The sequence below is a fragment of the Cnephaeus nilssonii genome, assembly GCF_951640355.1.
Source record: "Cnephaeus nilssonii genome assembly, chromosome: 9".
Classification (NCBI taxonomy): Eukaryota; Metazoa; Chordata; class Mammalia; order Chiroptera; family Vespertilionidae; genus Cnephaeus; species Cnephaeus nilssonii.
Window position 1 is genome coordinate 58,858,773 of NC_137080.1, and position 25,395 is coordinate 58,884,167.

General features: G+C 35.6%; 1 protein-coding gene across 1 annotated transcript in view; it reads left to right on the forward strand.

Moving 5' to 3' along the window:
* The window catches only part of ELOVL4 (ELOVL fatty acid elongase 4), a 35,043-nt gene extending 15,990 nt beyond the window's left edge, over positions 1 to 19,053 (forward strand). Inside the window, exons 2-6 of the mRNA XM_079781198.1 lie at positions 8,314 to 8,501; positions 9,566 to 9,646; positions 12,440 to 12,611; positions 14,299 to 14,426; positions 16,754 to 19,053. Coding sequence (XP_079637324.1) covers positions 8,314 to 8,501; positions 9,566 to 9,646; positions 12,440 to 12,611; positions 14,299 to 14,426; positions 16,754 to 17,026 — 842 coding nt within the window. The 3' untranslated portion in view covers positions 17,027 to 19,053. The remainder of the gene's footprint in view (positions 1 to 8,313; positions 8,502 to 9,565; positions 9,647 to 12,439; positions 12,612 to 14,298; positions 14,427 to 16,753) is intronic.
* The last annotated feature ends 6,342 nt before the right edge of the window (positions 19,054 to 25,395 follow it).

The following is a 25,395-nucleotide window of genomic DNA, read 5'->3' on the forward strand; positions in this document are numbered from 1 at the left end:
AGGAGTTGCTTTTCTGCTGGTGCATGGACCACACTTTGAACCAAAGTGTGTATTTCTAATTTCTTTGATAATCTGCTACTTATATTACTATGGAAGAAGACAAATTTAAAAGTGTTCTTCAGCTAGTGATTATAAAATATACTTAAGAAAACCAAACAATGGCATGAAATTTTTATAGAACATTTAGTTGTGTTTTTTTTACCCCAACAGAGACTGTATATCTTTTAGAACCATTTTGATCAGTAGCTGTTGCTCATTTTATCTGAATCAAAAGGGCAGTTTAGAAATGTCCTGAATGTCTATTCTCATAGTAGCAGTAGCTATAATAATAATAATTTATTTTCTGGATACTTTGTGACCTTCATTCAGTCTGCTAGTCCTCAGCCATTTGCTTGGTGCATCCACTGTACAAGCTTTTGTGCCTATAGAGAAAACATTTTATTAATTTTTTGGGATGGGATATGATGGCCAGCTTAGACTAATTGGGGAAGAAAGTTAATGCTGACTGGTAGAAATCCTGAGTTCTAAAAAGTTTTCCTGAATAAATTATAAAATGTTCTGTTTTCTCAGTTTAAACTTTTCCCTAATATTTATTGGTGATGGTAATTTTTCTTTAATTTGGTTTAACTCTTCTATTGGAAGAGTGGTTGGATTATTGTCAATAATAATGATTATTGCCAACATTTATGGAGCTCTTATTCTGTGTCAGACACTGTACATGAAGTATTTTATTTCTCCCAACAACCCCCCTTTTCATTATCCATAAGGCCAGAGAGACTAAGTAACTTGCTCAGGTTTATTCAGCTGGTAAACGGGGGAGGTAGTATTTTAATGCTGATGGCCTGACTGTACAGTCCATATCAGAATCTTGAGAATTCCTCTAGGTTAGGAAGAAAAGGCCTAGAAGACATAAAAGGGCTTGACTTTTAATGAGAGGGGCTTAGATTATTCCCGATATAAGATACCTTTGTGAAGATTTGGAATGGAGAGGGAAAAGGCTGCCGAAGAAGGAATGACTTGGTGATATCCATGTTTACTAGGAACTTTCACATTTAATCAGCACCCATCAACTCTATGACATAAAAAGAAAAGGACAGTCAATTCTCCATCTGTAGTGTCTGTTGCCTACCCCATCATTTTGGAAAAATCTTACTCTCTTGGTCTCCATGATGTTATTCTCTTCCTTCTTCTCTGGCTACTTTGATAACCATTTATTTCTCTGAGTCTTCCCATAAGTCTTCCTCAGGATTCATTCTTTGCTCATTTTACTCTATGTGCTCTTCTCCTTGTGACTTCAGACACTCATGTGATTTTCATTGCCAGACTCCTGTGTGTCTGCAGCCCTGGCAGTCCTCTGCCGCTGAGAGCCCTCTGGATACTTCCTCCTACGTGCCGCACAAGTACTTCAAACACAAGATGTTTAAAAGTTTACCTGATCATCTCCTTCCAGATCTACTCCTTTTCCTTTATGCTCTGTCCTGGATCATGACTTCACCATCTATGCCACCAGCCACTCCAGAAATCTGGGAGTAATCCTGAACTTTCAGTCTCACCTCTTATATCCATATCAGTCACCAAGTCTATAGATTTATTCTTGTAACTTTCTTATCTGCCCATCTTTTCTATCACCAGTGCAGCTTCCTGAATCCAGGTTTCCATCATTTCTTGTAATTTAGTCTGGCTGCCCATCAGGATCACCAGGGGTTCTTTGAGATTATAGTGTTGGGTCGCACCCACAGAGATTTTGATTCAGTAGATCTGGGGTGGGGCCTAGGAATCTGTTTTTTAACAAGCAGATGATTCTTATCAGACTCTCCCAGGTCTGATCTAACCTATACATCTTCAGCAATTTCCTGCCATTTCTCCTTGTATAACCCCTACTTCAGGCCTGCTTGGTTGCTAAAATAAGTGTTTTGTTTTGTTTTTTTCTTTTGGGCTATTTGTATATATGTTTTTCTCCCTCCCTATTTGGTTGACAAATTTCTCTTTTATTCTTCAAGAATAAACATTGTTTATTCTCTCCTGTCCTAACATTGTTCTTTAGACTAGCCTCTGATATTGTTTTCATTATCCTGCACAGCAATTGACTTTTCATGGCTGTCTTCTCCTCTAAGAGATAATGAGTTTTGAGAGGTCAAGGAACAAGTAACCTGCCCAAATCACTTAGATCAGAAGAGGTGGAGAGACTGACTTGAAAGTCTGTTCTATTTACCCTTAAAATCTCTGGGATTTTAAGATACAAATCAGGTTAGGAATAAAAGCCTATTGGTGGGTCATGGATACAGACAACAGTATGATGATTACCAGAGGGAAGGGGGCTAATGAAGGCAGGTGGAAGAGGGTAAATGAGAGATAAATGGTGATGGAAGTAAACTAGACTTTGGATGGTGAGCACACAATGTAATGTGCAGATGATGTATTGTAGAATTGTATACTTTGAAACTATATAATTTTATTGACCAATGTAACCCCAATAAATTCAATTTAAAAAAACTGTTGGTGGAGGGTTTTTTTAAGGGAAGCTCCACTTTAGATGGATGATTTTTCTTCCCATTTTTTATAAAGGTATAATTTACACATAATAAAATTAACTCTAATTTTTAATGATTAATTTGTGAGTTTTGACACACATACGGTTATATAAACATTACATGGCTTTAATACAGATAAAATTGTATAATGTTTGTAAATAAATCAGTCCCACTTGGCATGAGCTTTATGAAACAGCCACAAATACTTCTAAATAAGAAGTATTTCCCAAGAAAGAGTTAACCCTAAAGGGTCTGGAAGGGTTAAAGTACTGTGTCTTGGTAATTCTTTTTTTCCAATTTTAAAAAATTGATTTGAGAGAGAGAGAGAAACATCAATGTGAGAAACATAGATGTGAGAGAAACATCGATTGGCTGCCTCCCATACGTACCAAACCAGGGCTTGAACCCTCAACCTGGGTATGTGTTCCTGACTGGGAATCAAACCTGCCACCTTTTAGTGTATGGGATGACACTCTAACCCACTGAGCCACACCGGCCAGAGCATGTCCTGGTAATTCTTATTATTAAAATAAAGACTCTTGCTCATGAACTAGACTTGCTTTATTTAATATTTAGCTTTAGGTTTGCTTAAATTCACTTTAAAACCACAATAGGGAACTCATTACCAAAAAATAAAATTCTTTCTACTTACAGAAAGAAAGATCCAGTAGTTAGAATTTTCTGAATTTAGGAATAACTTAGCTCCCTAAAATTTCTCATTGGTTCTAATTCTATGCTCTGAAAATAGAGAATAAATCTAGTCTTTCTTTAGGTCCTTTGGTATGTGATGAAGTCTCTTTTTTTCCAGGCTAGACATCCTTCCACCTTTCCCATCACTCTTGGTGTCATGGTTTCCAAAGCATTCATAGTCCTAGGCCAGGTCTGCCAGATGCAGCACCTAAGAAAATGTGACCCTTGGTTTCTTTGAGTATCTCTTGTTTGTTTTTTTCTGTTAAGGGAACTTTTGTAGGTCTCTCATTTTCTTTTACTTGAATTCTATCTTAAAATATCATTTGTACCTATAATTTAGAAAGAAATTGGGAAATTTTCTCCCTTAAATTTTTTCCTATGTATTAAATTTATTGGGGTGACACTGGTTAACAAAATTATACAGGTTTCAGGTGCACAGTTCTACAGCACATCATCTACACTGTATTGTGTGTCCATCACCATTTATCCCCCCACTTCCCTCCACCCTTCTCTCCTTCTGGCACAATGTTGTCCATGTCTATGAGTTTTTTCTCTTTTTGCTCAATATCTCAAAATGAATGGATATGGTGACTGAGTGGTACTGGAATAGCTGACAGGATACATGAGGCTATTGCTCTGCCTTCTTGGGCAAGTCTCTTAAGCTCCCTGAATCTCATTTTTAAGATAAAGGGATCATTTCTAAATCTAAAATTCTATACCTCTAATTTAGATAAAGGTTTAATATGCAATGTGAAAGACTTAAAATTGTTAGTAAACTAGAGGCCTGATGCACGAAAATCTTACAAGAGTAGGTCCTTGCAGCAGCAGCAGCTGCCTTGTGGCCCGTCCCCCCCCCCCCCCCGCCCCTGCCCCCACTGGTCGTTCCAGGTCATTCTGGAAGGTCTTTCTTCTCTCCGGTCTAATTAGCATATTAGCTCTTTATTATATAGGATAGGCTCAAAATAAGAGCAAAATCACTAAGACACGAAGGCATAAGCATATTAATAAACCTATTAATACTATAAAGTATCAAAATGAGATAAACAATTTGACTAGAGTCAGTTTATATGTGTGCTATATAGACCTCCTCCAAAAAAACTTTTCAAACAGAGAATTCCCAAGAATGTTACATAAAAGTCATTTGAATCTTGATATCCCTTGATGACAGAATTTGACTATAGTGGTGGCAGGAGGGACAGGGTGTTTTTTTTAATTGAATTCCCCCTGCCACTAATAAATTCATGGTATTGGATCCCACCCATAAATGTGTAAGATTAGGATACTGACAACATACTAGAAAAATATATTCTTTTACTCTAATATGCATAATCTATATTTGGATTCAGTGTAACTTAAATGAATAGGGCACATAATTTACAATTAAGTTATTTAAACATTTGAGTTAATGAAAAACTAGATAATTCAATTTTTAAAATTTTATTTTTATTGTTGACACTATTACAGACGTTCCCCATTTTTCTCCCTCTTTGCCCACCTCCTCCCCTGGCCTTGGGCTATGTATATATGTTCTTTGGCTAGTCTCTCTACCTTCTTGATAATTCATTATGTTAAGGTAATACAAATTATATAAAGCTTCAGTACTCATTATTTCCCTTGTCTGTTCTATTTCCTTACAATTTTTTTTGTTGTTGTTCAAGACTTGAGGGGACCTGCTAGTAATAGTGAGTTTTCATATCATTGTATAACACTATTGTGATGCACTCAGTCCTTCTTTTTAGTGGAAAAGGGAACATATAGAAGAAGCATAGGGCATTTGAATGTTGTTCGAGTACTAAATGAAATATTAATGCAAGTAAATTCAGAAGGACACAAATAACTGCAAAGACAGGAAATTTCATGGAAATATCGTAGGGTGGGAATTGTTATGCTGTTGTTCAGGTCGCTGACAATTACTACAACTTTCATAATAATCATTGGAAGTGGAATTTTTGAAAGCTGAAAGGGCTAATTTGAGAAGGATCTGGTGTGAAATGTGGCCTTTCTGTAGGCAGAACACAGGGTTTGTTAAGTGGTTGCTGCATGAATGCATGACTTGTGTTGTTGGGCAAAGAAGTAAGGGCATTGCCTTTTTTCTCTTGGAGAAAGCATTAAAGACATTGAGCCTCAGAGGGCACACATGTACACACTAAATACCTGGTTGAGGTGTTGTTAACTTCAGGTTAAAATTGTGTACCAACATAGAGGAATATCTGGCAATAGCTGTAGAAAGGGGTTGTTGTACACCGAAGAAACCTTGAGTATCAGTAAATGTACAGTTGGATTTCACTGAAGGGATAGAGAATCAAGGACTGATATGAAAAAAAATCCACTCTTCATTTATTCATTAAATAAATTTTTAGGCGCCTTGATAGGCCTTGCAATGTAAGAATGAAAGACCCAGCCCCTGCCTTCAGGGAGATTACATTTTAAAGGAAGGTGACTGAACAAGGTGATGAGTGCTCTAATGGAACAGAAACATGTGCAGATACTTCGGCAGTGCAAAATGGGTCCCTGGTCAGTGAAAACTGCCTATTTTCTTGATCTGCTTTTCCTCACCTTCAATTCCATTCTTCCTCCTAATTATTATTTTAAAAAGTAACAATTTTCAGAAGTTAAAAAAACACACAAAACACTTAAGGGATCACCTAGTTTCTTGGTACTTTAAAGTTGGTCCATGGACTATTAGCATAGCCTCAGTTGGAGCTTCCTAGAAAATGCAGAATCTTCCTAAAAATGGGCTTCATCCCAGCCTTACTGAATCAGAGACTGCATTTTAGCATCTCCTTCCTCCCCAGGTGATTCTTTTTTTAATCTAGTTTTCCCCTATATCCGGTTTTATAGATGAAGGACATGAAGACATTGTGCCCTATGCACAGTAGCAGAGCTGCCGTGAAAACTCTGTTTACTGATAGTCTTGCATGGTTTCTCTCATATCTATTAATTCTTATCTACGCCCCCTCCACCTTTTCTCTCTTCTGTTGGCCTCTGTCAATGCTTTATATTGTCAGATCTTCAGCTTCTTACTTCTCTTTCTATTAGTCTTCTCTTTAAAATTTTCTGTTGAATGAGAGAATGGTACAGGTTACCCACAGTATACATCAAAGAGAATACATTTTTATTTATTATTGATTTCTGGAAAATTTGAGACCTATTTCTCTAATTTTTTAAAAATTTTTTTTAACTTATTGTTCAGAACATCCTATGAAGACAGTAGGAATTCTGTGTATGGATTAGAGTGAGCAATGATCTATGATGTTAGATTATTCCTTAAAGCAGTCCTTTTGTTATCTGTTTCAGTCTCATGGAAAAAACAGTATCTGCCCTCAAGTTTATGGATAAGAATAGCACACTATAGCAACTCCTTCTTTAGTCACCTGAAGTAGAGAGGGCTTTAAGGTTTTCTATAATGTAGAAAAATAAACTTTTCTATAATGTAGAAAAATAAAGATCTAAATAGATAAGTACCCCCATGTTTTAAGGGGGCCTTTGGCATAGAAAGATATGAGCAAAGAAAGATAAAATGACAACATTAAGGAAAAGTGTACAATCACTGATAGGACCATAGTGACACAGTGTCTTCAAACAAAAAACCACTCCTCCCTCCTATGAGAGATTTACTCTCTCTCCTGTCCTTTTAAGTATTTTAGTTTATTTTTAGTCTGGAATACGTTTTGATTTAAGTGATAGAACCATAATTTCCATGAATAGACAGATAATAGGCTTCCTAAAAGCTATGAAATAAAATCAGTTTTTCTTGTTCTCATATTTGTTTTTCTTCCAAGTCATTATTCTACCTTTATAGCAACTCTTATTTTGTAGAAACCATAGTTATTATATTACTTCCTGACTTTGGAGACTGTGATTAAATATTGTTCCGCTTGTGTTTTATGTCTTGAATCTTATTTTCTTTTGACAGTATATAAAAACATTCATTTAGTTTTAAGTAAACTATTTTGAAATATAATTATCTAATATATAGTTTTATTAAAATGGACAGTTTAAAATACTGAACATTGTAATGAGCAAGTAAATTAAATTTATTTTGGTTAGCTTTGGGAACTGGCTAAAAGGTAGAATTTTTTTTTTTACTATTTTAAAAGTATATAATATTCCTGAAAATAGAACATAGAAATGCTTTGCATTACCAAGAAGAAAGTAGACATTAGTTTCACAACCTTTTAAATGCTGTTTAACTTTTAGAAATATAAAATTTAATTTCAATATCTTCTTAAAATGTATTAGAAAATTAATTTTTGTTAACAGCATATTTCATTTTCATGCTTGTCTTAGAAATATTTTACTTCTGGCAGAACTATTGTAAAATTAATTCATGGATGTATATTTAAATATTAAGGACACTTTATTCATTTTAAATGAAATAGTGTGTTTTATTTTATACGTATATTTTTACACAGATGTAAGGTAAAGGATTTATAGCTTTAGAGAAAAGCTATAAATTGGTTATGTTTATGGGTAAAAAAATAGACTCATGTTCTCAAGGAAAATTTTAGAAAAATGTCTTGAATATGATGATTACAATTTTAATAATTTATAGACCTGTAATGATCTCTAAGTTAATATCCCAAATATAACTGTACTTTTGTCTTCAGTATCCAGAAATATCCCAGGAAATGGCTTTCATTGCTCCACACCTCTTCAGTGTACTAATTCTTTCCTGTCTTAGACATAGGTGGGAGCAGCTTCCAAACTGCACTGACAAATTTCACGTTTAATATGGAAGACAAGTTTCTCCTTAAAGTATTTTTCTGTCTATGAAGTGTCTCATTAACTTCTCATCTCATCCCAAGTTTGTTCTATATTTTTAGTGAGCTTTATTTCTTGTCTTTGTTCTCTAGGTTCTCTGTAAAACATAATGTGTGCCATATGTAACAAAACTTCATTTTCAAAAGCTGCTCACGAGACTCAGTCTTGTTTCTTTGGTTTTTATGTCATGTATTTTTGTTGGGACTCACAGGACAACGATCTGTATTTGGTCAATTTAGGAAAACCAAGTTGAAACACAATTCCTAAAAAATTCATTTTATAAAACATATTGTTTGATGAATTTTATGTTATTTTGTTCTCTCTGTAGATAAACGTGTGGAAAATTGGCCTCTAATGCAGTCTCCATGGCCTACGCTTTGTATAAGTACTCTTTATCTCCTGTTCGTGTGGCTGGGCCCAAAGTGGATGAAGGCCAGAGAACCTTTTCAGATGCGCTTAGTGCTCATTGTCTATAATTTTGGGATGGTTTTGCTTAATCTTTTTATCTTCAGAGAGGTACGTTTACTAAATTCACTTTATAATTCCCCTGGGTTATTGGAAATTAAAAAAAGAGAATATGTAAAACCATCATTGTAACATTGTACCACAAGGTAACTTAGTTACTCAAAAACATGTCAAACTCAAAGGCTAACATGGGCCAAATTAACGAGGCATGGGGCCCATGGGCCACGAGTTTGACATGCTTGCTCTAAAAATAAATTTTATATTATTGACATTTTTCATTTTTGGATAACAAAAATATAAAATACATAAGGTATGGGACAGGTGTTTAAAAGGAAATTTTGAAGTAGGCAGACTGGGTTCTAAAATAAACCTTATGAGTTGTTCTGACATTGGAAATTATTTAACTTTTCTGAGACTCATTTTCCCATAAAATGGGGAAAATACCTACCTTCTAGGGTATCAGAGGTAAAAGTGAAGTAACTTTTGCATAGTATTTAGTACATATTAACTACTCAGTAAATAGTTGCACATATTTATTTATAATTCTTACTCAGCAGTTTCAGGTTCATAACTGATCAAACTATGCAGATGTAAAATACCAATTTCAAATTAAATCCTATTATATAATGTCTTTGTAATTTGGATTGAAGGTAAAATGAGTTCACTGTTATATAACTATTGCTACTAATCATTGTATACTTCTCTGGGCACTAGCAAATTCTTTAATTGACAACTTAGGCTACGGAATCTCAACTTGGTAAAAAACTTTTTTACCTAATTTGTTAGATACAAACCACTTGAGATCAAAAATAAAAATCAATACAACTCTTAGATCTGAGGCATGGTCAATCAAAATTTCTCTTAATATTATGAAGTAGATAGAATTGATGTCTTAGTCTAAAAGTGACATGTGATTTCTAATTTATTCTAAATTTCAGAATAAATTGAGACAGTAAATTGTAAATATTCCGACACATTAAATGTTTAATGCATTTGAAATATTTTAGATAATATCACTTTTTAAAATAATTTCAAAGATTGCATATTGTATTTAGGGCTCTTAAATGCTGTATCTACTAAAACTTTTCTCCAAATATTATTCCCTTTCTTTCCAGTTATTCACGGCATCCTATAGAGCAGGATATAGCTATATTTGCCAGAGTGTGGATTATTCTGATAATGTTAATGAAGTCAGGGTAAGTACATTAACTTCTAATCAGTCAAAGAGGATCTAATTTTATAGTCCCCAGTCTGTGAAAAACATACTTTTATATAGTGGTAGAAGTGTACTGGATTGTTTTGTGTCAGTAAAGCTATTTTTTTAAAGTACATAATTTAAACTCTGTTTTCTTACCTACAGTGTTTTTCATTTGGTGTGTGAGTGTGAATATGTGTTGGATTACTAGATTGCAGTACTTTAAAAAAAGTTCTGTGCTTAATGTAAAGATATTTTAGATTGTTGCTGTTCTTGGTCAAGAATAGAAATGCATAAAGAGATTCTAATTTTTTGTTAAGAAAGTCTGAGGAAAAACAAATGTTTTATAAACTATGTAATGTTTAGTAAATTAGGTATAGCACAATTTGTATAGGTATAGACTAGTTTTTATTATATTTGCTGAAAAATAAACCAATAGTAATAGAATGTTATCTTATTTTACTTTCCAATTACCTACATTAATAAATTTACCATTTTACTCAAATGGAAAAAACAATAGTTACTTTATTAAGTATTTATCAAACTGCTCTTGTGTTCTGTGGTTCATATTTAAAGATATGTATACATAAAACATATGTAAACATGTTAATACGTTTTATGTTACATGTAATATATGTAGTAATAGTGTGATATGTAGTAGCTTCCCTTGAAAACACTAGCATTTTGGAATTGGGATTGGATAATATAAATAGCAATATTCATCAAGATCCAAGATCAAACTGCTTTAATGTACTTACCACGATATGTCCATGCCTTCATTTCCTTATTAGAAGACTTATGTGCTGATGAAAAAAATCACCCCTTTGGTTGTCATAATTCGTTTTATTCATTTAACATATGTGTACTGAATAGCAATCATATGCAGATAGTGTGAGGGGCACTGAAGACACGGAAAAGACAGGGGAACCCTGCTTTATGGAGTTGACATTTTTGTGAAGAGTGGGAGAGGCAAACAGTAGTCATGTCACAAATGGCTAGCAAGGAAATCAGACCTGTGGTGTGACTGAAAAGAATGAGGGGAGTACTTTATTTAGATTTCTTGGCTAGGAAAAAAATATTTTTCTGATAACTATATTGTCAGGGAACCTCTTCAGGGAGAAGAAAAGGAAAAAGTGTTTAACTTGCTTTCTTTTAGGACTGCACTTAGAAAAACCCCTTGGGTAAAACAACAAACTAATATTTTTAGGATAAAGTTTTAAAATACCGCCCTGGTAATTATGAAACTACAGTCCTGGCCTGCATAACCAGTCACTTCAAAAAATTAGCTATTGTGAGACTGTAATCTAGGAGGAGAAAGAACCAGAGATTCTCAACAGGTTGCATGTGAAATTTTCCTCCCTGTCTCTTCTCCTCTTAATATTAGATGTAGTAGAATAAATATTTTACTCAGTGACTTGTTTTTGTATTTGTTGTTATGTAGTGAAGAAGTATCACTTTTCACTTTGATGTAGCTATTCAAAGATATCTAATGCAGTTTACAAATGAAAGATAGGAATTATTTATTACTATTCATAAATTGTGGCTAATTTAGAGGCCCAGTTTTTTGTTTTTGTTTTTTCTGGGGGGGAGGATAAGACATTATATTTTACCTTCTAGATAAAGTTTACTATGCCAAAATGGTTATTTTAAGGTACTAACATAATAGTGAATATTAAATATATGTGTTGCTGTGAGTAGTTAACTATTTTAAGCCTATTTTAACTATATTATTACTCAAGCAAATTCAGTGAATAATTCTCAACCTGTAAATAAAAGGTTTTATTTTCTCTTTGGCCCACACTTTATGTAATTTTGTTTTTCAAAAGAAAAAAACAAACAACCAAAATCCTGTGATATATCAACAGCTGCAGGGATAAAATTAGGAAGGGATCTATTACCTCTAAAACATCTAAGCCTATGAATGAAGGTGTTAGACAACACCTGAACACAAAGGTTTATTCAGTTATGTACCCCCTAGGGCACATATCATAAAAAGTACTTGACATAAAAAGTTGAGTTTAGGCTTCTATTATAATAGAATTCTTTAAAATATTTTAAAACATATATACAGAGGTCACCTCTTACTGGATCCCTGGCTCCTTAATCTCAGCAGTATAGAAATCTTTCTGTACCATCTGGTGTCTTAATTAGAGCCCCCCAAAGAAAAGACTTATCTATGTAAGCAGGATTACATTTATGACCTAGGAAATGTTTGTTGTTTCTGTTTATTTATTTTAATCTACCATTTTAAAGATTTTACTGCCTAATGCAAACTTCTGTGGTTAGGTACTTTGTTGCATGTGTTAAAGGGGGGGGGGGAGAGAGAGAGAGAGAGAGAGAGAGAGAGAGAGAGAGAGAGAGAGAGAGAGACACTAACAGAGACTGGTTGCTCTCCATAAACGTACTTACAGGAATGTGAAGTATAATATAGACTAAGCATGAACAATTGAAGTGCAGTGTACCTTTACAAAGTAAATACCTCAGTTTCTTTACCAAATTGAAAAACGTAGCAATGTGAATGTATTTACAGCTCTTGGTATGACAGCAGTTTGGTACTATGTGGATCCAGCACATGAAATTTTTTCTATGTTGTTAGTACAGAGTGGAAACAGATTTGGACTCTTGTCTTTCTCATTTTCCCCCATGGATAGATGCCTAGATTTCACACCTACTTAAGTAAAAATGATTTCATTCCTTGTACATATTGTGTAGTGAAAATTATTTAGGACTTATATACAATGAGTAGAAAACTATATGATGGTATCAATAATATGCTTTTTCTTTCTTTATACAGATAGCTGCTGCTCTGTGGTGGTACTTTGTATCTAAAGGAATTGAGTATTTGGACACAGTGTTTTTTATCCTAAGGAAGAAAAACAACCAAGTCTCTTTTCTTCATGTATATCATCACTGTACAATGTTTACATTGTGGTGGATTGGAATTAAGTGGGTCGCAGGGGGACAAGGTGAGCATTTTCAGAAACATATCTGCATTTATTAAATTATGTAAATATGTTGGGTGGAAAGTAGTGAGAACCTGGGAATTTGAGTTGGTCCATAATTTAACTTGCTTTCATGATTATTTCTGTATTAATTTCATTGTAAAGAAATTTGAAGAAAGTAAAGCTTTAGCTTTTTGCCTGTGACTACTTTAAAACTAAAGATTCGCCCCAGATATGAGCATAAAATAATTATAAATGTGGAAAATAATATTTTGATGAGGAGCAGTTCTAGTAGTTTTCATCCAAAGGATATCAAGATATAGCTTCTCAGTCTGTAGGCTCCATTCCAGTTCAAGCCAAGCGCTCACTCCTGCTCTAAATATGCCTTAAAATCAGCCTGTTGATTCTTACCCAAAGGAAATTATACAGACAGTCCTCGGGTTACGTAGGATTCGATGTACGTCATTTCGTGGTTACATCACCATTTCCCATCTACCTAATAAAAAGAGTAACATGCTAATTGACCATACCTTAATGACGCCCACCAGCCAACCAGGAGTGAGTATGCAAATTAACCCAGCAAAGATAGTGGGTTAATTTGCATATGCAGGCACAGAGCAGCCAGGACGGGGCAGGATGCTTGCATCATCGCTATGGCGACGACACAGGCGTTCTGCACCACCCCAGCTGCTCCCGGCCTCTGGGCAGCGTGGGAAGGCAGAAAGGCAGCTCTGGGCCAGAGCAGAAAGACGGCTCTGGCCAGAGTGAAGGCGGTGCTCGCAGCCAGGGGAAGGAAGGCCCATTCTTGCATGAATCTTCGTGCATCGGGCCTCTAGTTTATTTATAAAAACGTTCCGTCATTTTGACATATGTACATATGTTCATTATGTTTTTTATTATTTATTTACCACAAGTAAAGGTCAGGAATATCTTTCTTTTAATTTTTTTTTTACTGTTTCACTTCATCACTGCTGTGTATGTGCTCCATGTGAATGACATAGGTGCTTATGTAGGTGCGTTCCAACTTACGGGGAAAATCGCGTTACATTGCGCCATAGGAACGGATCTCCAGCGTAACCCTAGGACCTACTGTATATTGCTTTGTTGATGTTAAAGATAATCTGAATTCATAGTTTAGCTAAGATCTGCCTCTAGCTTTTTAGATGCCTATAGATTGAAGATGATTTACATTCCTCTGATGAGGACCCTTGGTACAAGTCATTCTAGTACAGTTCACTATTTTCCGTTTAAAATTATTTAGAAGCCTAAGAAATATTTTTGTAGGTATTTATATTTTATATTGGCACATCTAAAGGCAATAATGAGACATTTGAAAATTTACTTAAACCATTATATGTTGATTACATCCCCCCCCCCCAACAAGAATAATAGGATGAAAAGTAATATAGGTAATTCTATATTGGGGCCCACTTAAACTACTAGAGTACCCCACTTGAAAGCTCACTATTTTAAAAGTCCTTTGCATTTGAAGAACATCCATTTTTTATATGTTAAAAGCCTGAGTGTAAAATTAAAAATATCTAGCATGATCTGAAGAGAAAGCTTTTCAATAGTACTATTTTACAACTTTTATTCCTGATCTTTACTCAAGATTGTTAGGAAATAAAGTAGACTCATTTGTTTCATATCCAAATAGTTTAGTGACCAATAAAATTTTCTATACCTTGTAATTTCCTCTTTTTTTTTAAAGCATTTTTCGGAGCCCAGCTGAATTCCTTCATTCATGTGATTATGTACTCATACTATGGGCTAACTGCATTTGGCCCATGGATTCAGAAGTATCTTTGGTGGAAACGATACCTGACCATGTTGCAGATGGTAAGTTAAATGTTCTAAAGTTTCTTCTGGTGCAACACTGAAAATGTTTGAGTTTATTGTAAAGTGCTGAGTGATTTTTGACAATTTTCTATTACAAATTCAACTCTGTGAGCCAGCTTTGGCAGTTGAGGTAGCTTGGCTCTGAGCTACCTGTTCATAGACTTATGGGTTACGGCCACTTGCTTTTTAAATGTCTTTAAAAGACTAGACTAGCTCTTGTCTAAGGGAGTATTCTTTACAAATAAATATCTGTGAAGTGGATGAGTAAAGATCTAAGTACACCACAAAGTACATAGACTCATGTATGACTAGAAAAATAATATAACTCTTTCTTAGGTGATTTTTTAAATATTTACTTAAAATATTATTTCTCTTCATCCTGTTTGCTGTCCAGTTTTCAGTAGTTGTTAACAAATCCCATACATTTAGAATAAAAGTTGAAGAAAGGCATAGAGCCAAGAAAGGGTTGGGGTAAAGGACGGGAACAAGGCCTGGAGAACTCCTCTTCATTCTCCAACACCAAGTCCTTGGAGAGCAGAGCTAGGTATTTTCAATCGCTAGCAGACAGTTTTCAGCACATACCCCAGTAGGACTTCATATAGCATTTGGGTGCTTCACTGTAACATTCAGAGCTGGACACTAGCTCAGTAATGAAACTGGAAACCCAGACCAACCTGGTAGTATTTTCAAGCCTTGGAATTTATTATAATTTGCTTTAATCATAGCATGCACACAATTTTATCAGTGAAATCACATTTGGAAATATTATCCATCTCTGCTTTAAGTTGCCAAACAGCTGGCTAACCAAACAGGAAACACAACTTTTGGGGAATGCTGGGTGTGAAGGATTCATTGGTAATTAAAATGCTACAGGAAGCTTCCTTCAGTTTTTGTGTAAGCTGTTTATACAGTTTGTGTAATTTATTTCTCTTAGTAATTAGTAAGTGGTCCCAAGAAAATGAAGAGATTACAAAAATCACATGAACTATTGATACCTATTTTGTTGGAGCCTGCACTTGACTCTCCTTGAGCGATGCCATACTCAATCACACCCACAGACACACCCTTTTTCGGTGATGCCAGTTCCAAGAACCATTGTGAAATCAAAAGTTCTTAAAATCTGGACTTGCCATGGAAAAATTTTTAAGTAGTTAGCATGATACAAATTTGGGGCTTACCTGGAATAAATTATTTTAATAATATTTAATATAATAATACTGATAATGCTATCCTTAAAGAGAAACCACGAAAGTCCATCCCAAATAGGATGTTAATTTATGAAGGGTAGTGTATTTCCAGTTCTTACAACAGATAAATCATGTAGGTTAATCTTGTAAAAACATAACACTGGTTAACACCATGAAATTCATAATTTTTATTTTGAGAACCTTTCATTTATTATATATTAGAATTTAAGCTGATTTGCCTCATCTTAACTAAAAGCATCTTAATTTTGGCTTTTCTCCTTTTAAAAACTCTTCAAGTTGTAAGTGATTCTCTCTTTTTGCACTATTTTCAACTACCTACTGAATTTTACCAAAGATCTTAGCTTTTAAAGAACAGTGTTAATTCAAATTCCTATTACTTGTCTGCTATTTTGTAAGAAGTTCATTTTAAAACTATAGATACCAACTTGCTCACAATTTTGTGGAAAGAAAACGATCTAAAATGTGGGAGCAACACAAAAATTGAAGAGCCTCCAATACTATTACTTTACTCTCTTAGGCCACTGATATTCTCTCTCATTAGATAATATTATTCACTAGAGGCCAACCAAGTGCATGAAATTTGTGCACTGGTAGGGTCCATAGTGGCTGCCAGCTGCCTGCTGGGGCCTCCCTCCCATCCCCCAGCCGGCCCCCTTCCTGGTCAAACTCCCAGAAGAACTCGCTGTTGAGGGGACAATTTGCATACTACGCTTTTATTATGTAGGATTATTATCCAACACATATTCATTGAGTCCGGATACTGTGCCAAAGACTCAGGAATCATCATAGCAAAACAGTGTCCTGCCCTTTGGAGTTATATACTAGTGGAAAGATGGGTGATCCAGAAGTCAATTTTAGATAGCAATCATTCTTATAAAGGAAAAAAACCCCACACAAAACAAAAACCCTTTGGTGAATGGGATTGAAATGGCCAGTTGGGTGGAGTTCTAGTCATCAGGAAGCCTTACTGAGGAGATGGCATTTGAGCTGAATGAGCAAGAGCCAGGAGTGGGAGCCAGAGAACTATTAAACTTTGGATAAGGTGGCAGAATTTGGGCCTGTCTTAGCTATCTAGAAGATTCTGAAGTTGTTTGCTATGCATTTGCTTCTGTTTTCCAGGTTCAGTTCTTTGTGACCATTGGACACACAGCAATGTCTCTTTACACGGATTGCCCCTTCCCGAAGTGGATGCACTGGGCTCTGATTGCCTACACCATCAGCTTCATATTTCTCTTTCTCAACTTCTACATCCGGACATACAATGAGCCTAAAAAATCAAACACTGGAAAAACAGCTGTGAATGGTATTTCAGCCAATGGTGTGAGCAAATCAGAAAAACTGGTGATAGAAAATGGAAAAAAGCAGAAAAATGGAAAAGCAAAAGGAGAGTAAATTGAACTAGGTCTTAACTGTTGTTGACAGTGAGGAAGCTCCCATTTCAGATAAAATTTTAGGGAAAACAAGCAAATGAGGGTTTGGGGTGGGGAGAAAAATGGCAAATGTGCTCCTCTGTATTAGTGACCTTTAGATTGAGTAAAGTGTTAACTATGATACCCAGATGTTTTATTTATGATGTTTTTATTTTAAACATTTTTTTTATTAGCTTTCATGTTGTCCAGACCAAAGCAATTATTATGTGACTTTGGAGGCTCTCCCTCTGTTCACATCGTCTGTCTATTGCATGAAATTTCTCATGTATCTTATATGCAGTTATTCTTCAGTCCGATGATCACAGAAACACAGTCTTTATGAGTTTTTTGTTTTTGTTTTTTGGCTAAATTACTAATTACCTACTGATTAAATCAGTTACTTTACATTTGCTGGTCCAAAGCTGGAAATGCAGATACTTTAAAATTTGCACATTTGAATTTGCTGACTGGAATGATCGAATCTCTCCACCTCTGGTTTGAATATACCTTTTTGGTTGTAATTAAATTTTTAAAATCTGATGATCTCTGTAGACTTTTAGAGGCTTGATGATGATGGTGTTGGTGAAAATAAGAAAGAATTACAGTAAAATCCTGTCTGGCGACCCAGAGGTCACCATGACTTGTGGCACAAATCACTGCGGGAAACAGTCTTTGTGAAAAGGCAGCCTTTCAATATTTTTATGACTATCAGAAATACATTATGGAAGTTAAGATTATTGTCTGATTGGAATGTGAAACAACTCATGTATTTATTGATGACATCATAAATAGTTACATTAATGTGCTGTTAGGAGACAGTATGTTGATTTTTACCAGACTTCTAATGTTTTGATTTGCGGCTGTTAACCGATTTTTCATATGTGGAAATATACCTACCTCTTCTGTTGGAAAGAACATTTAAAATTAAATAAATTTTAATTTAAAAAATCAAGGAGTCCTCTATTGTAGATCTTAATATTAACTATCCAATCCACTAGTATATATATATTTTTTGCTTTTTTACAAATGGGCATACACCAAATTTTTCTGTGAAACTATTCTTCTCTTTCAATGTGTTTAATTTTGGAGTGATATTTTTCTTGTGACAGAGTTGCAAGATCTTATTTATTAACCAGACTAGTAGCCCTGCGCACGAATCCGTGCACCAGTAGCTCTCTGCGAGGCCTGGCCACTCCACACCCCCTGCCCAGAGGCCCATCTGCGGCCAGGTGCGGAATGCTTGCCTTGTCGCTGTGGCGACGAGGCAAGCATTCCACCAGGCTGCTCACGCTGCCCGCTCTCAGCGGCCGCTCCCCTTACCCCCCGGGACTGGGGGACTCTGATGGGGCTGAGAGGACTGGGCGCTGCCATCTTGTGGCTATGGGTGCCGCCATCTTTGTGATGGAGTGACAGTTAATTTGCATATTACCCTTTTATTAGGTAGGATATGAAGTGTAAACCCATTTTGGTGCAATATTCATGACTCCTTGGTGCTAAAAATCATTAAATTCAGTGCTTGATTGTTATAAGGTGTTAATTGTTAAGACACAAAATGAATAAAAATGAGAGTAGTCAGAACTAGAAAATTAAATTTGCTGTTTACAAATGAAGTATTTCATGTAATATAAATGAACAACTGGAAATTCACTAAGAAAGAGAAGTTGTACAGTGTCTTATTACAGAGGTCAAATTGTTAGGGGTGTTGCACAGGAATCATTATGGGAAGAGAAAATGAATCTTTCTAAGTATCTCAAGATGTCAAAACTGCATGTGCAGGATGTATGCTGTTTGTGCAGACCAACTATTTAAGAATATTTGTAAACTATAAAATATTTATTGTGCATTAAAATTACACACTTTTCCCCCAAAAGGTATGCAGTCATGAAAATTATAGAAAATTTGCAACAAATATAGCAGTTTGGTCTAAGAGGATTCAGCACCTGTGTTTTTGCTGCTCAGTGTGTAATGACTAGAGATTTGTAAATCTTTGTGAACATTCTGTACTGGTTCCCCAGAGCTATTCATTCCCTGCTACCTGATTTCAGCACAATAAATGTACTACTGCTGTGGGAAAACTGACATTTTGTTAATCAGTTTATTATAAGGTAAATTATCTACTAGATTGGTGTTCATTCAATTCAGTTCTAAATTCTGCCAATTTCTAATGCAGAAAATAAATGAAATTAGAACTTGGATGTCTACAATTTCTGATAAAATTTTATGATAGCATAGTTTTACTTTAAAAATTAGTTGCTTTTGGATCCAGACACAAAACATATTTTCTTCTAAATTAGTCTTACATTTGTCATTTCAAATGTAAGATTTAACACTTTTAAATTCTATGCACTTCTTTTTGTGCCAAAATTAAAGTGGGGGGGGGGGAGGGCTTTTGTGTCCTTATTTGTAAATCATTTAGCTCTCACTGTACCTTATCATAGATGATTTTAAGATGTTATAAGTATAACCTTTTCTAGTTGCTTTCATAATATCTCTACCATTACATTAAGGTGCATGCTTATACCTAAAAGTCATTGAAGGAGGATTGCATCCTATTTTTGGTAAAACTTTGTCCCTAACTACAGAAATGTTTTCTTACATAGAAAGCAGGGATTTTAGTAAATATTTTTAATGAGTAGAAATACCTGAAGCATGTGGCAGTGCATTTTCCAATACAGTCGATGACTGTAGCTCTTCTTTTTTCCCTTTTCTATGTTACTCTTGACTCTGTTTTGCTGATGGACACTGACTGATGACTAATTTCAGTATTAGCATTTTTAATTTAGTCATTTTCTTTTTCTCTCTTTACACACACTCTTTGGACTTTCAAAATGGATTATTATACTAGAGGCCAGGTGCATGAAAATTCACTCAGCCCGGCCTGCCCCCTCTCACAGTCTGGGAGCCCTCAGGGGTGGGAGGTGACCTGGTGATCAGGGGAAGGTGATGCCCCATCACACCTCTGCTGCTGCCACTGCCGGCAGCGCAAACCTTGGCTGGCCCTGGTTACCTGAGCCTCGGGCGTCCCTGGGCAGCTGGGCAGCTGCCATCCGAGGCTTGCCTGTACCTTGGGCCTGCCCTGGGTGGTTGTGGTGCTGAGGGGACTGGGCGCTGCCATCTTGTGGCTGTGGGCACCACCCTCTTTGAGGGTGGGGCAGTCAATTAGCATATTACCTCCTTATTGGCTGTGGGTGCTGCCATTTTGCGGTGGCATGAGGGTCAATTAGCATATTCCCTCTTTATTAGATAGAATTCACATTTTAGAACATGGATTATTATATTCACATTTTAGAACATGGAATCTTGCCATATTTTATAGTTTATTGGAAATATTTTAATTTACAGCTTTGTTTCATATATGCAGCTCAGTTTCCCTATAAATAAGAAAGAACCTAGAAGTGGAAGTGATTTTTGATGTCCTATCCATTTCATAATATGACGATTTAGGTATTGTGTATTGACTGTTGGTGCTGAACTTTATCTAACCTTCATTAAAATGTTACATCAAGCTGAGCTCTTTCCTCCTCATAGCCTTAATCCCAGCCAGCTGCATTCATAGCTGTCCCTATTGAGAAAAAGATGCCTGCAGATGTACGGGATGTAAAGTGGGTGCTCAGTACAGACAAGGGGGACTTAGACTTTGGATCCTGCCTCATGGTCAATAGGTCTGCAGAGTTGAGAGACGCCATGATGCTGAGCTGCATACACAGGAGCTCAGCATCTTAGCAGTAGCCATAAAACCTGTGTACTGAGATAGGTCACCTGCCACTCTGCATGTAAGCAATTTTGATGCAGCAACCTTGGGGAACAAGTCCTTTATTTTGGAATTCATGTTTAATCTTAGGTATTTTAGGCAGATGATATCTGAACCAGGAGTAGAATTGTGAAAAGGACGAGAAATAGAAACAGATTTCTTGTTTCCAGACTCTACAAATCATGCAAGTATTAGAAGTTGGTTTTCCTAATATAAATATGAAGGGAAGGCACATATGATGTAACATTTTAATTTTATTATTTTTTAAAGTTTTTAAAATAGTAGGATGGAATATAACTCTATGTTCCTGAAGGATTCAAAGATCTAAATTAAAAATTATAATTGACATATAGAACCACTACCATATGAAGATGGATTCTAGAATAAATCACTAAAAGAGCATTGTGACCTACTGAAGAAGGTGGTCAAAGCTGTCCTTAGATGGTTAACAGGAATTTTAGGTAGACAAGGGATGATCTGCATTACCCCTTGGACCTCTTCTAGGCTTTCAGGTCTAGCTTTTGCTGTATCCTTTGAGAAATTAAACTTTTTTCCTACTGGTTAAAAAAAAACACAGCCCAGATCTTAGGTCTTCTTTTCCCTTTGTCTTTTTCATTTTACCACACAAAGTCATGTTTACATGTCCACATGTGAACAAATTTTCCCTCATACCTCCATTCCTTTCAGATCCATCTGTTCTTAAATAGAAATTCAACAAGAATTTTATTTTTCCCATTTTGATTGGTGAGGTTTTCCCAGGGAATGTGTCCTTAAAGTATTTCCTTTGAGAATACATGCTGAAACACATCACCTGATACCTATCTACCTAATTATAATAATCCAATGAAGCTGTCAGAAGGTCACATTGTAATTGAACATGTACATAGAAACGATGTCCAAATTAAAAGCCATTCTTAAGTGAAAAACCTTGGAGGGTTTAAATAATTCAGCCATTTCTGAAAAGATAGAATTGGAATTATTGGGTATTTCCCAACTTAACTACAAGAATTAAAAGAGTATTTTTTTCACTCCATATGTATTTTTAACTACTGAGAGTTAAGAGTATTTTGTCAGTCCATATGCACAATTCGTATACTCTATCAGTCCCCAGGTGTCTCTGAAACCCTTTTTTGTTATTTTGGAGAAGCCAGTTAGTTTGCTCTTTCTATCAGTTTTAAATTTTGTCTTTGAACTTGCCGTGGGGAAAAAGGAAACATCCAGTTGAAATTCTTTTGTCATCCCTCATGCATTACATTTAACCGAGTTTCTCCTCCCTGTGAGGAGCTATCCTAGAACAAGTCTTTCAAGAACAGTGATTACCTACCTATTTGGTAATGAGAGGGTGGGTAGATTATGAGTCTTGCCTGGTAGGAACATTATGTTAGTGACATTCACACCTCACCTTTGAATGTGGCTTGTGTTCTGATTAATAAATCTGGAATCAAATTCAGCATTTTCATTTTAATAAGCATGGTATATAGTTGGTGTTTATTATCTATACACATACAGTTGAATTTCAAATATTTTCTGAGTTCAGTTCTCTGAAAATTTAGTAAAGATGTTATATAGTCACAAAAGAACAAATAACTGCTCAATAAAGCTATATTTATTCATCACATTTAAGTGTTCTCGTTATGCTTGAATTATTATTGTCATTATTACATACTTGCAACAGTAGTGTCTCGTCTTTTTTACAGAAAGAAAAGGCATATGGGAGCTTGTGAGGCAAAAGAGCAGCCAGATGAATTTGGGGAATAAATTTCTAAAATCTTCAGAGATGAGATTTGGAGTTCACATCCTAGAGTCTACCCTAAATATTAACCACTTCAGAAAACTCTGTAGGTTAGTGTGCTAGATATTTATTGGCTCTACAAATCCAATCTTACTCCCCTTTATACATTCTCCTTCCCTCCCTGGTATTACAGTGTCTGGAGGACTAAAAATGACATTTCTCAGATTCTCTCACAAATCTGGGTTCTGTCAGTCTGAGGCACTTATGAAATTTTTGGAAGATAGGGAGGTGGGTGCGATCATCCTATATAATGTGATTACATTATATAGTAATGTAATTATATACACAATATTAACTCATCTTTGAAATTCTTGATATAAGTGTTAGCAGCTGAACTACATGCCCCACTATCTTGACACCAATTTTGTGAATGCAGTTAGCGGTCATGGTAATGGCAATCATGGCAGATGTGGTCAGATGAATTTCAAGTCAAAAACTAGGGGTGGCTTCTGACTTTCATTCTTCCAAGTTGCCTAATCTTATAAGCATATAATTCTTTGCATGAAAGCTCTTTCTACTTGAAATACCTTGAGTGATACCTTTTTTATGCGGTGAACCATACCTCACTAAGTATTCACTAAAATTTGATCAGAAAATAGACTAGCAAAGATAATACTATGAATTGGGTATCTGACCTAGTTGAGTGATAATTTCATCACATGTGGGAAATGTGATACTGTTTTCCACACAGAATTTTCACCTACAGTAACCTAGAATGAAATATAGTAGACCCTCCTAGTCGGTGGGGGATGTGGTCCAAGAAATGCATGAAACCACAGATAGTACCGAACCTTATACATACTGTTTTTTCCTATGCATACAGGCCTATGACAAAGTTTAATTTATAAATTAGGCACCATAAGAGATTAACAACAACAATAATAAAATAGAACCATTATAACAATTTACTGTAATAAAATTTAAGTTACGTGAATGTTCTCTCCAATAATTTTTATATTTTACAGTCCAATCCTATTCCTGAATCTGTAACCATTGCCATTCCTTACTGGCAATATGGCAATAAATAGCTGGGTATCACTTTCAGGGGCTTCCTTGCCGAAGTCTTCCTATAAGCTCAATGCATTCTTGCTCAACACGTTGCCATCAATAGGAACACATCTTCTGTTCATCCTCCACTCACAAATAAATGCCTTTTCCATTTTAACTAAGCACTTATCGTGCACTGTGGCTATAACTTCTGCAGTTGGAGGTGCAACAACAAAACTAGCATGAATTTATTTTTCCTTCATAATTTCACTGATAGAAGACTTGTTAGATCTCAGCAACTTCAGCATGATTTGTTCTCCCCTGAAGTCAAGAACTTTCACCCTTTTACTTAAATGAAATACTTTATGGCTTCTCTGCGGCATATTTGAATTGCCAGCATCACTACTCTTGCACTTTGGGGTCATTATTAAGTAAAAAAAGGATTAGCTGAACACAAGCACTCAGATACTATGGCAATGGATTGCATAACAGAGATGCTACTAAGTGAATAAAATGTGTACAGTGTGAAGACATTGGACAAAGGGATGATTCATGTTCAGGGAAAGAAGGAGTGAGACAGTGCAAGATTTCATCATGCTACTCAGAATGGTGAGTAATTTAAAATTTATGAATTGTTTATTTGGAGTTTTTCATTTAATATTTTTGGAACGTGGTTGACAACTGTTAACTGAGACTGCTGAAAGTGAGGTTATGGATAAGGGGAACTACTGTAGCTATTGAACCTAACTAAAGCCTTTGACAGAACAAGTGGCTGCTGCATTGTAATGTTGTGATGGAAATAAGTAATATCAAGACTTGAGTGAGATGGGTACTTCTGATTGCCCTGCAGAGCTTACAGAAACAATATTAACTCATGTTTGAAATTATTGGCTACCCTAAGAGGCCCTCTTATATCTTCTAGCTACAGATCTGAAATGTTTTAAAACAAGATCCAGAGTTTGAGCCAAAGTATGTTGCAAAATTACAACTTAAGTTCACAGCCTCAATGGTTTCCTAAGTGAAAATTGTGCTATTCTTTGGAAAAGGGTGGGACCCACAGAATTGGAATGGGGACATTTGGGTAGATTTGGATGAATCCGAGAATCCGAATCTCTAAATTGCATTGAATATCCCTGTCCAGGAAAAGCAGCCCTCCTCCCCTGTTAGATGACATTAGTTCTTTGCTGCTTGAGGTCCTGTAATGACTTCACTCATGTAAGTTACCTTCCGACAGGATGCTGATCTTCCTTGCCTGCCTTCTACTCTTACAATGTCATCAGATCTGTAAAGAGAATTAGATCACAGCATGCCTGAGAGGAGATAGTTTAGAATTATAGAATTTGGCTAATTTTCACTTGTAGAAATGTGTAGGAATAGAGTCCAAGAGTGCTAACCAAAGCAGAAAGAAACCTATCTTTATATTGGACTAAAATTATTAATATTGGTGCACTTCCCAGAAATTCTTAATTTGAGGACATATCTCAACAGTGAGGAGTAGCTTTGATGACTTGTCAGTTGCTTAATGAAAACCTGGAATCATTGGTAGCCTATATTCAATTGAAATATATGTTAGAAATTCATTGCAATAATGTGGAGGGGGAAATCCAAAGGCTTAGGGAATTAGCATGTTGGAGGTGATTTATTGTGTACAACTCATTTAACCACCCCCTCACTGTGTTTGAGAAACAACATTGGTAAATGTACATTGGTAATTTGTCCTTGAAAAACTCTGTAGTGCATATTTTTTTGTAGTCTGGGTATTCTAGAGGGATTTTCCTCTATCTTCTTTGCGACCCACGAATTAAACTGACAAAAGACAGGT